Genomic DNA, 12813 nt, shown 5'->3' on the forward strand with positions numbered 1-12813 from the left:
TGAAAACAGAAATGCCATGGTGTGTTGGCTTCAATTGCCAGTTAATCATTGGATTTATTGTGGAAAAATATCATTAGGACCTACCACAGCCGCACTGATTCTGGCCTTTAGCTCCTCTTCTTTAGCACTGAGAGCTTCACTATGGGCTTTTTCCATGTTGGCCATTCTCTCTTCTGATGATTTCTAATGTTATGATTTGACAATGTGCAAAATGAGTTCATTTGCAAAATACATGAAATCAGCTCGCTAGATAGAAAGACAGATAGACTATTGGGCAGATGTTATATCCTGACCCGCATGATTGTGACAACCTCCTGTTTGACCCGTGTCAGTTCCTGCTGCAAACTCTTCCTCTCTTCTTCATTAACTCTTTCCGCTTCCCTCATTCGGTCCTCCATTTGGACCTGCAGCTGTTTTCGGGCTTCCTCTGTCTTCTGCGCTGAACTCAGTGCCTTTTCAAGCTCTTCAAATGCTACAATAAATAATAAATTATACATGAACCAAAAAATAAGAAAATACTTCCCACGGCATATGGTCTCAAACTTGTTTCGCTCACCTGATTTCTCAGCCTTTTCTTTCTGTTCCTGCAGCTCTTCATTCTGGGAATTAGCCAACTGGAGCCTGGATCGAAGCTGTGCTACCTCCTCCTCTTTCATTTCCAGGGTCTCGTGCATCTGGCGCTTTGTTTCTGCAATCACCATGCCCTATAAACCATTCAAGTTAGTACGCCTTCAATGAGCGTTGTAGTCAGAGTTGAAGACATCTCATCAAACACATTCAAGATACAGCAGATCCTCGCTGTCCGTGGGGGTTATCATCCGGTACCACCAGGGACGGGCAAAAAAAACGCAAGTGATTGAGGTGCCTATGAAATTGTCTATTTATGATGTGGCTCGCCTCCCCAAACCCTCCTGCCAGCTTAACATTGATGTTCTCCTCAGAATTTGGATCAACATTTGCAATGATATTATTATTACTGCTTACCGTTTACTATAACCCTCCCCTTCTCTCTTGCCATTGTTCATTCATGATACAACCCAGGTTTGCTTTAAACACTTGCTAAAACCGATTTAAAAGTATAAAATGCACAAGGACTCACCACTAATAAATGATAATAGACATTGATCAATGAACAGATGCAATGGGAGTCACAGCACACAACTATAGTGCATTCATGGAACACCAAAAAGTGTGAAATCCCAATGATTGAAAATAACATAAAAGTTTATCGTGTGTACTATCACATATTGACACATTGGTTGCTTTTTGGCCAATGAGATGCGTTCACAAACAATGTGCGGGATCATCTGCATATGAATGAAAACGTGACTGAAGCGTAACCAACTTCAAACTAACCTTGTCCTGCTCCAGCTGCTCGTTTTGGTTCTTAACATCTCGCAATTGATTGATCAGCTTTGTCTTCTCTGTTGTGTGCAATTCCTACACATAAAACAAATATATCGGACTATAAATCACAAGTTGTTTTCATAGGTGTCCTCAGTTCCACAACTCACAAAACCTTACGCACAAGCCAAACCTCCACAGTTTAACTGGGCCGGTCTACACCGGCCCAGTTAAACCAACACAGTCGACCCAAATTACAGCCCAGTTTGATGTTAGTGGCAACAGAAGCAGTATGGCTGTACCACTGATGGGTAACCTGCGGCTACTACACACACGGAAGGAAGACTTACTCCCAGCCTGAAGTTTTAAGTGCAAGACAAATCTAAAATTACTAAAAACGTGCAGTCAACCTGCCCTTTGTCACAATTTTCAGACCATCTGCTGTTTGTTATCAGAAAATGGGAACATTCGAGACGTGCCGGGGAATCCTATCATGCCACTGAAGCTAAATGTTACGAAAATTAGGAAAACAATGGTGCAGATGTGTCACACTGACATGCCATTTGAAAACATGCTGGCACTTAGCCAGACACTGAGGATGTTCAGACTGAGTGATACAGCAGTGCACCGTGTCAACGAGATAATGGGGTCACATAGACACATAGTGCTTTTATTGACTCAGGCAGCATTTTAAAAGAAAAGATTAATGACTCTAAACACAGTTTCCAATGACTGGCATTATCTCATCAGATACACTCGATCAGTGGTTCTCAACTGCTTTGGCTGCAGAACCCAACATCACCCTCAATGACTATCGGTGACTCCAATTGCAGAAATTTTACCACTCAAAAAAAGAAAGCAAGCGCATTCACTGACATCGTGACATTCCTTTTTTTTGTTTTGTTTTTTCTTTTTGCCCCCGGGAAATCCCTGCACTAGATGTCCAAAAATTCTGGGAAAGAAGTAATTTGCTTGTAACTGACGGACAACCACAAGTTTCAGTGTGTTATTTGCAGTGACGCAAGTAGATCCTTGACAAGGGGATTATTCACTGTTTAGATGTGTGTGTTATATACAAGTATAATAAAATATATATTATGGTAAACAGTACAGCGTCAGTGTTATACTGCATATAAAATAACACATAATCCACCTTCATCCTTTCCAGGTCTTGCAGTCTCTCCTGCAGCTGCTCTTGCAGAGTTTCATTCTCACTACCAAGCTGAGAGCTCCGTTCCTTGTATGTGCGCATAACTTCTTTGTACTTGTGCAGTAGGTTTTCCTGCCTCTTCACTCTCTTCTGCAGAGCCTCGGTGACTTTAGTTGGATCACTGACGCCCTCTTCTGTACAAAAATAATACAGCGCCATAAAAAACGGTTTAAATGTACTGAAAACATGTATTTTAGGAAGATGAAACTTTTGTCCACCTTCGTGCACTTCAGGCTCTACTTCTTGGTCCCTCAACGGGCTGGATGATGCAGAGTCAGCATCTTCAGTACCAGGTTGCTCACTCTCATGGGCCACAGTACCGTCAGAGACTCCTGTAACTCGTTTCTTCAGCAGAGCAACCTGTGAAAAAATGCTTAATTCTTGAAGACTTATTTTAACTGTGACCAATAACTGTTAAAACTGCAAGTATGCAAATTAAGTATGGTCATTTTGGAATACATTACCAACATACCTTCAAAACTTGTTTGTTTTAAAAAAAAAAAAAAAGGGAAAAGGTGAAACTACTGTAACTGAGGTTTACAAAAGATAACACTGTCCTGCTGCTGACTAATGTACTAGACTACATTCCACATGTTGAGACAATCACCTGAGTTTGGAGGACGGTAATCATCTGATCTTTCTCTTCCAGTGCAGCATCAAACTCATCCTGAAGGTGTTTCTTTGCCTGCTGGTCCATTTGCAACTCCTGAAAAAAACATTCAAGGGTTTAACTTCATGAAGGCAGACAGAAATCACGAAAAAATAAAAATGAACTATTGATCGTCAAATGCAATTATGTTCTCATTGTGGCCTAACCTCCCGTAGTTCTCCTATTCTGCGGAGAGCTTTATCTTGACTTTGACTGAGGATGGCCTTGGGCAAAGAAAGTAGGCATGTACTTATAATTAAGTTCAGGTACCTCTTCCATCATCTGAGAGAATGTACAGATGAGATCGAATATTTGTTACCTGTGTTTTTTCTTTATCTCGTTGCACTGTTCGGTATGCTGTGACCAGCTACAGGGTTAAAAAAAAAAAAAAAAAAAAAAGCACAGTTAGGTAAATGAACCAGTCAACAGGTTGACAATGCAATCATTCTAGAGTTGACTAACCTCTGAGTACTTCCCGCGATACTTTCCCAAGCTGGCCTCCACTCGGACCAAACGATGTAGCAGCTGCTCTTTGGAGAGAGCCTCTGCACTTCCTGGTGACTCCTCAGCCTCGCTCTCGATATCCGAAGGTGGGTCATATGTGGGGGCGCCAGCCGCTTCGTTTTCACCCAAATGTGTCAAGGACTCACGAGAAGTACTCCGAACCAGGCTTTCTTTAGAAGGAGAGCGAAATAGGTGTTCAGCGCGGCTGGCGCCACCACGGATTAAGGACTCCACTGAGGGAACTTTGAGTTGTAGTTTTTGAGCAAAAGACTGTGGTTCTTCTCTCTGTTGAAAAGTCAGACAAAATAACACACAAACAGAACTTGATAATTGTATTCAAATGACAAAATATAAACAACATGGATCAGAGTGGGTGTTCACGCACATGTGGAGATGCGCTCCCATCCCCATTGATGCTTCCTCTGGGCGACCTGTTTGGCCCTTTAGAGGTACTCTGCAGAGATAAATTGTTATTAGAGAGGGCGGTTATGACAGGTGAACTGCTGTCCTGGGCCAATTAGTCCATCCACACCCAGCATGGCACTCCCTGATTACTCCGGAGGGAGCAATATTAGTATTGCTGGGAGCAATGCAGGGGCAATTGGCACCCACATGCAACTCGGGGTGGAAAAAACTGGAGGGGTTAAATACATAAAAAGAAGGCATCTATACAAAACACAAACAAAAAGGGTTAAAACTCCACTGAGCAGCCATGAGGTCAGAATGGACAAACAGTTTCATTAAGTAGGAGAGTCAGCTTTTGAATTAAAGATGCTTGGTAGTGTTGAGTGCTGTTGTATTAAGCGAGCACAAGAGCGTTATAACTGGGCCAAGTAGAACATCAGCAGCTTAGCTGGTTAGCTGGTCAACGGGTTAAAAGCAGATTTAAGAGTTAGGCAAATTATTCTCTCCTGACTTGTCCAGCTCCAAGAGTCCTTATCCTGGTGGCATCCACACCATTTTAGGTTATTTTCTCACATTGGTGCAAAACGTTATTTTCTAATTAGACACTAAGGTGTCCAAGAATGACAGATTTTTGTGCCAATGCTGTGACAAAATCTGCTCTCAACTTTATATTTTACAAAATGAATGCAACATCAGAAGCTAATTTAGTAGTAGTACTTTGATGAAGCTCATGTTTTTATTTCACTCACTAGTTCATTGCATGTATTCAAAAAACATGTCACGTCTAGACAGGAAAGCCCATCTTTGTGTCGCTCTCCTCTCCACGCCTCACACAATATATGATGAAGAATGCATTCAGAACTCTCAATAGTTGGTGCTGAATTTACTGCAAATAGCTGTCACTTTATTTCAAAACACAAGTTGGCAAATTAAGACTTTGGGTGAGCCTAGTGACATGATGGAAATGGAACATGATAGCGGCGTTATGAATTTGTGGAGGAACTTGTCACAGGAAGTCATTAGCGTAGGAGACTGCAGTCCCTTTAACATTCTTTGGAAAAGCTGGCCTTTTTTCACTTTTAGTCTGTAGGTCGTCTGTTGGAGGACACTTGGCCTTTGGGGGGTAGTATCACTGACAGTATGGCAGAGGTGTTGCCTTTATACAAGGGAGTGGCATAATACTGGGACAGGTGTGGTTCACACTCACTCTTGGTGTGTTCTACACATCATACTATTATATATTGTAATTATCCGATTTTAAAATGCTGCGTCACTGTGTGAAAGCACACATCGGCGCAGCAATATCATGCTTTTCTCGGTTCTGTAAAAAACAACCTGCCACACATATACCAAACCTGCTATCAGCCAAAAAGTCTTTCAAACAACAATATAACAATATTTTTATCAGCAAACTGAATCTCAAATGTCAAATTGGTAATTAAACATGACAATGTCTAAACAGCCCTAACAAGCTTGTAATACGCTAATTATATTAGCTGTAAAATAAAATAACTGCAAACAGCAAAATTCATTTTGAAAGAACAAAATCGTTATGTGGAAGTGACCCTCCAGTCAGTTCCACGGTTCTTAACCTGGGTTTCCTATGAGGTCCAAGATAATTTCATGATTCATAATTATGCCCTAACTTTTTCCATGAAATGTAGTGTCATTTCTTTTTTAGTTTATTCAAACTTAGTGTATGTAAGAGACTATAACATTTGATAAACACCGTACATTGTGAACATTTCTGGAGAGCTTTCATCAGGTTCTTAAAGGCGTCTCGGACTCCAAGAAGTCCCAGAACCACTACTCTGTTATTTTGCCTAGCTGCATGAGAGGGACTCTGTAAAAGACAGAATTGATGATACTGATGACATCTGTACTGGACACCACTTCATTAAGACTTTACAAGTGTATTTAACCTGTTTGGTGAGTGTTGCTTCCACTAAAGCCACAAACACATTTACAAAAGTGCTCTTATCTATTTGTTTACTTTGACAATTGGCACAAAATCAAACTGCACAAACAGACCAACAAAAACAAAGCCTGTGATGTACTGTGTATTCACTCCACAGGCTAAATAAAGAGACTTGTAAAAAGAGGGGACCAACAGGCAACCAAAGAGGATGTTGTTGGGGGTCGAAGAGGCAAGCAACTATAAGGGGAAAAGACAGGGGGGCACATTTTGTGACAGGTTGTAATAACAGAGGGACGTAAAACATACATCAGAAAGCAGACAGGCTACTAAACCACAAAGTAAACAATAACTCCCATCAGACGCAGTTAGCCTTGACGGGAGATGCCTTCTTGTTGCTACATCCAAAAGGAAACGGGCGACAGGATAGCAGGGAACAAGCTGTCCCTACGTGGGCCACAGTCCGCTACTGGTTCCCCAAAGGAGGAGTAAGGAGGAAGGACCAGGGCAGGAGGAGGAGAAGGAGCAGTAGAGATGCGGAGGAGGAAGAGGCAGGACGTGAGGACAAACTCACCACACTGGCTACCTGGGCCGTTTTGGGTCGTTTTGAGTGGTCCAGAGCAAAGATAGTATATTCAGAGAGAAAAGCGGGCTCTGCTATCATCCCGGCCAGCACCTGACCCCCGTCAGTGCAGTAACGGGCCGAAAGGTGGTGGGAGAGGAGAGGAACACAGACAGCAATGAGAACAAAACACAATGAGAGTGGAACAGCGCTGTGGGGAGTGTGACAAGAAAGAGAAGAAAGTTTAGGATGGAGGGAGGAATTACAGCGGAACCTCTAAAGTCAAATGCCCCTGACGTTGTGTAATTTGATGATAATCTGATAAAATATGTTTCTAAAACCGCCATCATGCATAATGTCACACAAGTTTTCAGTGTGCCTCATGTGACCTCAGTTCATTAATGTTGTGTTGTCTTTACACAAAAGAGGGACAAGCCTCAAGTTTTGTTTTTTTTTTTTTACTGAGGTTAACTTCTTTTAACACTTGAAAAAGGGAAATGTACAATGTACATTTGCAACAGAAATGTACTAATATTAACTGTGGTTAACCTTTTATACGCTTGTATGGCTATTAATAAAAGTTTGGCAACAGTTTGACCTTAAAACAGATTACAGTCATCTCGCTACAATCCCAGTTCAAACATCTCCCGCTCACTCTAACCGTGGTTTTTCATACATTAATTAATAAATGAAGGGCTGCGTGGCACTCGAGTGGTTAGCGTGCAGACCTCACAACTAGGAGATCCGAGTTCAAACTCCACCCTCGGCCACCTCTGTGTGGAGTTTGCATGTTCTCCCCGTGCATACGTGGCTTTTCTCCGGGTACTCCGGTTTCCTCCCACATTCCAAAAACATGCTAGGTTAATTGGAGACTCCAAATTGTCCATAGGTATGAATGTGAGTGGGAATGGTTGTTTGTCTATATGTGCCCTGGGATTGGCTGGTCCAGGGTGTACCCCGCCTCTCACCCGAAGACAGCTGGAATAGGCTCCAGCACCCTCCAGCAAGAAAACTGAACAAATTTTAGGTCAACCAGCAGCTTGGACAAGATAATGTGTTTGACCTTAAAGGTTCCACTGTGTGTCCAAGAATGAAAGCGCAAGTAAAACATGAATAATGGGAATGTGAAACACTCAGTAACATTAATGTCACAAATAACAGTTTGACGTCCCAGTGTGTGTTCTTGAACATGAGCGGGTTTTGTCATTTAAGTTGTCCAGGCAGGAAATAGAGACTTGGACAGGAAAAAAATGACATTTAATAATAACATTGGACTTGAGGTGTAAAAGAAAACCCAATTTCTCCTTCAGCAATCAATATGAGAATACACTTCCAAAGATGTCAAAGTGTTTAAAGATTTGTGAGGTGAAAAATGACTGCCACCATAATGAAAAACCTCAAAGTAGGAGGCTTGAGGACCCAAATTATACAGCCACTCTCGGCCACTTCCCAAAGATGTGTGAATGCAGGAGGAATACAACTCTAAGGGGCACCATCACTGATCTAGTGTTTGTGTACTAATGCACGTAACATACTTCTAAACATCTAAAGTCCTATGGTAGGATGCAGCAACATCCCTCATCCATCTACCTCAGACTTCTCCGCATCCGCAATAAGAGACTGCTAGGAAGAAAAGAAAACAACAACTCACCGGGGAAAGAAAACATTTGAGGTTGCTTCTTATACACATATTATACATATATTACACATTATAGATGATCTGTTGTGATGCCCGTTCCCGTGCTTCCAAATTAGAAACCTTCTCATCTGGTAGTATAATGAAAAAATACTCATATTTCACTTATATTAGCAAGCTTGGTTAAATCATGTTTGATTATGTTTGGCCATCTCTATTAGATGTGTTGGCTTTTCATTCTAATTCATGGTCTGTTGTAGTGGAAAATCATTATGATGGTTGGAGTGAAAGTGTTAAAAAGAAAGTGTGACCTAAAATGTCTCATTATGCGGCAGCTTTTTCAGAAAAGTTGGTTGGAGGCTTATTTTTTCAATTACATTGCATCTGCTTGTGGTATTATCCATTTGTTTAAGCAACATTGTAAGTGTTTTATGGAACCTTAACCCCAAAAAACGGTATTTCAACAAATATGCTCCATTAGCATACAGACGTGGGCATAGTGTGGAAAACAACATTTGATGTTCCTTTCGTTTTATTGCCATACAGAGTAACAAAACTTAACTAGATGGCAGTAAAAGCACATTCTTTGAAGCAATTATTATTTTACTGTATTATATAAACAAAGAACACCAAAGACTCCCTTATTAACCACTCTGTCATCCACAAATTGCAATCATTTGCAGTTGCAAAGTGCTTGTCAATATTTATTTTAGGTTCCAACACATTGCACCTGCTGTATTTCATACAGGCATGGCCAAGAAAAATAGCATGATTGGAGCATAATAGCATAATTTTGGGCATGACTGTAGTTTACTCGACCCCACTTTCATTGACATGAGTGGGGAACTGCTGAGTGAGATACATAGCTATGATTTTTGCTGGTAAATGAAAGACAGTGAGAAATGATAATCACGCATCAGAATATCCGTCAATGTAAACAAGGAAACGAGGATGTGAATGCATGCAGTGACACATTTGATGAGTTATACAGTAGACGAGCGTGTTTGAGCACTGCTCTTTGACAATTTTGTTGTGTAGATTGGACCAAGCAGGGATTGGTTGAAATGGTGTGAATTGGCATGATTGCAATTTTGCAAAATCCCAGAGGGCGTTGTATTAGACAGAAAATAATGACAAATATTAAGACTAGTTTTGTAATAGATTTGGAACATACAGTGGAGAAATTACAAATTAAATCTGATGATTTAGGTTAAATAGTAAAAGAACTCAATGGCAACATCCTTGAAATATTAAGGACTAAAGGGTTGCCTTTACTAGCTGGGGGGTAGCTTGGGGGTAGGGTGGCAGTTGTTATTGAGGAAGCTCAGCGCAAAACAAACCACAGATTGGGCTCTCACAAAATGATTGCACTTTACTGTACAAAGGTGGTCAGGGCACATAAAGGCTCACCTCTCTATCGCTGGGAGTTGGAGTACCATCATGGGAGAATGGGTGGGTTTGGCTGCTCCGTCGATCTACAGAGCCCGGCTGGGGGGGGGGGGGCAAATGACAAAATAATAGTTTATAATATATAATTAATTATAATTAAAAATAATTAGTTTTTTTTTTTTGCACTTTACTAAAAAAGTAACAGGCAGAAGCATTACCTTGTTAATGATAGATATTAAACCTTCTCATTCAATGGATAAACACCTTATGAAATTAAGTGTGCTTTATCTTTTTCATTGATTTCAAAAACAACCACAAGTGTTAGAAAAACTCCATGTTCCATATCCCTATCATTCATATTGTTATTAAAGTTGCAATACATTTGTTGTAAGTAAGTGAGTAAATTTCAGAAATAACAGCCTCTCCTATCCCACTTCCAATTGCTCTTTGCTGTTTAGCAGGTGATGTTATGAGATGCTACATGAGATCTACAAGCTACTTGATCTACAAGAACAAGATTTTAACATTACATTTCTTAAATAAGTACAAGGACAATATTTTTAATGTATAACAATATATTGCAATCTACTAAATTATTTCTACTACATGACTTTTCATTACTGCGTGACAAACAAAGGGGTTCACTCCGTTCATGCCATTGTTCTATCGAACAAATGTGCCAAGATGCTGAAATCAATGCACGGAGTGATCTCTCTTCCTGCCTGTTTGGAGACGAAAGATGAGGACAACAGGCACTTGCTAATATACTGAGGTCGGAAAAAAATTAAGGTCATCTTCATTTGTTGTGTGATTAATTATCGTCTCAGTCAAGACGATAACAAGACCCTTTTTTTCCCTATGAATGAGAACATTTTCCCCTCCATTCATGAGAAAAAATTACATTTTCAGTTATAACAAATAGCCCACAATGGCACTAAATGAATTTGCCAAGTACCTGTCAACAAAAGTGGATTAATAGGTGTATTATCAGGTGTATAATCATAATATGTAAATAATTAATGTATGGATATATCAGGGATATTTTAATGCATCGTTCACTCTGTTTTTACTCAACTCTATTTTTTATTTCTTTTTTTCCTCTACTGTAAAGTGTCTTTGAGTACTCTGAAAAGCGCTATACAAATAAAATGTATTATTATTATTATATACTTGAGGTTGTAACACAGGTTGTAGGGCACGACATTCCATTGTGAGGTCTACAACAGTGACTAGACAAGTAAATGAATGTGTTCGTTTGATACAGAAAAACGTTGAAAAGGCATGAGCAGGAAATGAGCTCCGACAGTCCCACTGCATACAGACACTATGTGCCTGAGCATCCGTCTACTCCCTTGTTGGTTGTGTCAATAAGAGTCAGTTCACTAGTCTTCGTGTCTACTTCTGACCTGTAGGCAGCTGTCGTGCACCGACGGGATTTGCGTGTGTCAAATAAAGCTGCCATGTGAAATCCACTTGCAGGTTGCAAGCGGTATAGTCACGCCCACAGAACCGCCGGTTACAATTGTAGTCCCCTATCCCCTATTATTCACTGCAAGTTGTTTAAAACAAGACTGTGCAGTTAGTGTTTTTACTGCAAGCGCAGAGCAAACTTACAGAACTGCTAAGTCAGATGAGCTTCAGAGTTAGCATGTTGCTAACGTTTACAAGTAAGTAATAGGCCAACTAAAATACAACATGGGGAGCTCATTGAAATGAGCTTAGCGACGGAGTGAAAGGAAATACACAAATACACTTTACCGTTCGTCCAGTCAGTTTAGTAAACAGATGTTAGCCTAGCTAGATTGCTCTAGGCACACAACAACTAACCTGGGCCTGTGGGGGTGTCTGCGCGTTCCTCTGCGGTGATTGTTCCTCGTTTATCTTCTGTTTGAGCTTTTTGAACATTTTGTCTCGTCGTCGTTGCTAAAAGTGGACGAGAAAACGAGGACGATCGCTCGGAATGAAGTATTTTGTTTTCACATCAAGTGTTCGCTGTTAGACTTCCTTATTCACGCAGGTGATCGGGCCTTCTGCGCATGTGCGGCCAACGTGGAGGAAAAGTATACGTCAGAGATTTAAAGGGCTAGTCGGTGCCGTAATGGCGACTAAAGAAAACGCCCTGTCGTGGAGTTAAAAAAAACTTTTTCACTTCTAATACACACTGGCGTAACAGACTGGATATGAGCTGTAAACTTTGATATTTTATGTCATATCCTCCTTAGGCCCGGTAATGCACTTTTGCCTTCCATACGAACAACATTTCAGCCTTATTTCAAACACTACTAGAATAAAACAGAGGACATCCTGGGCTTTCCAGTGATGTTTGTCCAATTAAATAGAAAACATGTCATCCCAAAATGTGTGCTAAGAAAACCAACATGTCTTACTGTATGTGCACAAGAAATGTTAACTTACTACGTTTGTCTCCAGTATTTTAAACATGTGAATTAAATGTTCTAAGTTTTAGTAACAACTTCAATTTAAGTTACTGAAAGCAACACATTTTCCAGTATCTTCTGCGGAGGACATGAGGACTTACTACATCAACTTTTCCTTCTTTCATGAATAATATTACACATGTAAATAATATATAGTACAGCTCTGAACAGTTTCACATTGTAATTTGTTTAATATAATTTATCAGTATTTTATGTATTTAGTAGGCACTATACCATTGTCAACTACAAAACTACAAAAAGAAACACGCATAGAAAGAAACATTTTCTGAAAAATAAATTATTACATTGTTTTTCACTCAAGACCATTATTTAACACCCAAAAATGATTTGATTTTTGTTTGATTTTTTTTCTGTGATTTAGTGAGTTAATCTTATTTATGGTGAGGAAACATTACACAATTAATCATTTTCGAGCCTGAAGGCCTCACATTAATGTGATGATTGAAAAGAAAAGGCCTAGGTATCCCCCCCCCCACCATTTTACATTGTACAATACACAAGACATTACAGGAATTTTTCTTCTTGAAGCAGTGGGCATAAACAATGGGTGGTTAATGGCTGAGTGATGCAGCATTCCTCCACCATGCTGCAGTTAATGTGCCATGGCATGCAGAATACATTTGCTTCATGTTTTGTTTGGTACGTCTGCAAAATGAATGAATTCAAAAAAGAATTTCTTAACATGTGAGCAGACAAAGCACAAAATAGTTGTAATGTCATTGTTTACTATACTTGGTGGG

The 12813-nt window shown here is 40.2% G+C and overlaps 1 protein-coding gene across 8 annotated transcripts in view; it reads right to left on the minus strand.

Moving 5' to 3' along the window:
- The window catches only part of golga4 (golgin A4), a 25690-nt gene extending 14032 nt beyond the window's left edge, over window positions 1-11658 (minus strand). For 3 of the 8 annotated variants that reach the window (XR_009120368.1, XM_058058483.1, XM_058058481.1), the window contains exons 1-15: window positions 11442-11658; window positions 9636-9713; window positions 8180-8212; window positions 6602-6703; window positions 4093-4161; window positions 3666-3992; window positions 3523-3570; window positions 3371-3427; window positions 3162-3260; window positions 2773-2914; window positions 2498-2688; window positions 1357-1440; window positions 557-704; window positions 294-472; window positions 85-183 (exon numbers count right to left, since the gene is read on the minus strand). Coding sequence is in view for 7 of the 8 variants with exons in the window: in XM_058058483.1 (XP_057914466.1) it covers window positions 85-183; window positions 294-472; window positions 557-704; window positions 1357-1440; window positions 2498-2688; window positions 2773-2914; window positions 3162-3260; window positions 3371-3427; window positions 3523-3570; window positions 3666-3992; window positions 4093-4161; window positions 6602-6703; window positions 8180-8212; window positions 9636-9713; window positions 11442-11519 (1734 nt within the window). In the remaining variant the exon portion in view is untranslated. The remainder of the gene's footprint in view (window positions 1-84; window positions 184-293; window positions 473-556; window positions 705-1356; window positions 1441-2497; window positions 2689-2772; window positions 2915-3161; window positions 3261-3370; window positions 3428-3522; window positions 3571-3665; window positions 3993-4092; window positions 4162-6601; window positions 6704-8179; window positions 8213-9635; window positions 9714-11441) is intronic. The other 5 variants (XM_058058482.1, XM_058058484.1, XM_058058485.1 and 2 more) reach the window with 5 other exon arrangements.
- Window positions 11659-12813: the final 1155 nt, after the last annotated feature.

The sequence above is a fragment of the Doryrhamphus excisus genome, chromosome 20, assembly GCF_030265055.1.
Source record: "Doryrhamphus excisus isolate RoL2022-K1 chromosome 20, RoL_Dexc_1.0, whole genome shotgun sequence".
Taxonomy (NCBI): domain Eukaryota; kingdom Metazoa; phylum Chordata; class Actinopteri; order Syngnathiformes; family Syngnathidae; genus Doryrhamphus; species Doryrhamphus excisus.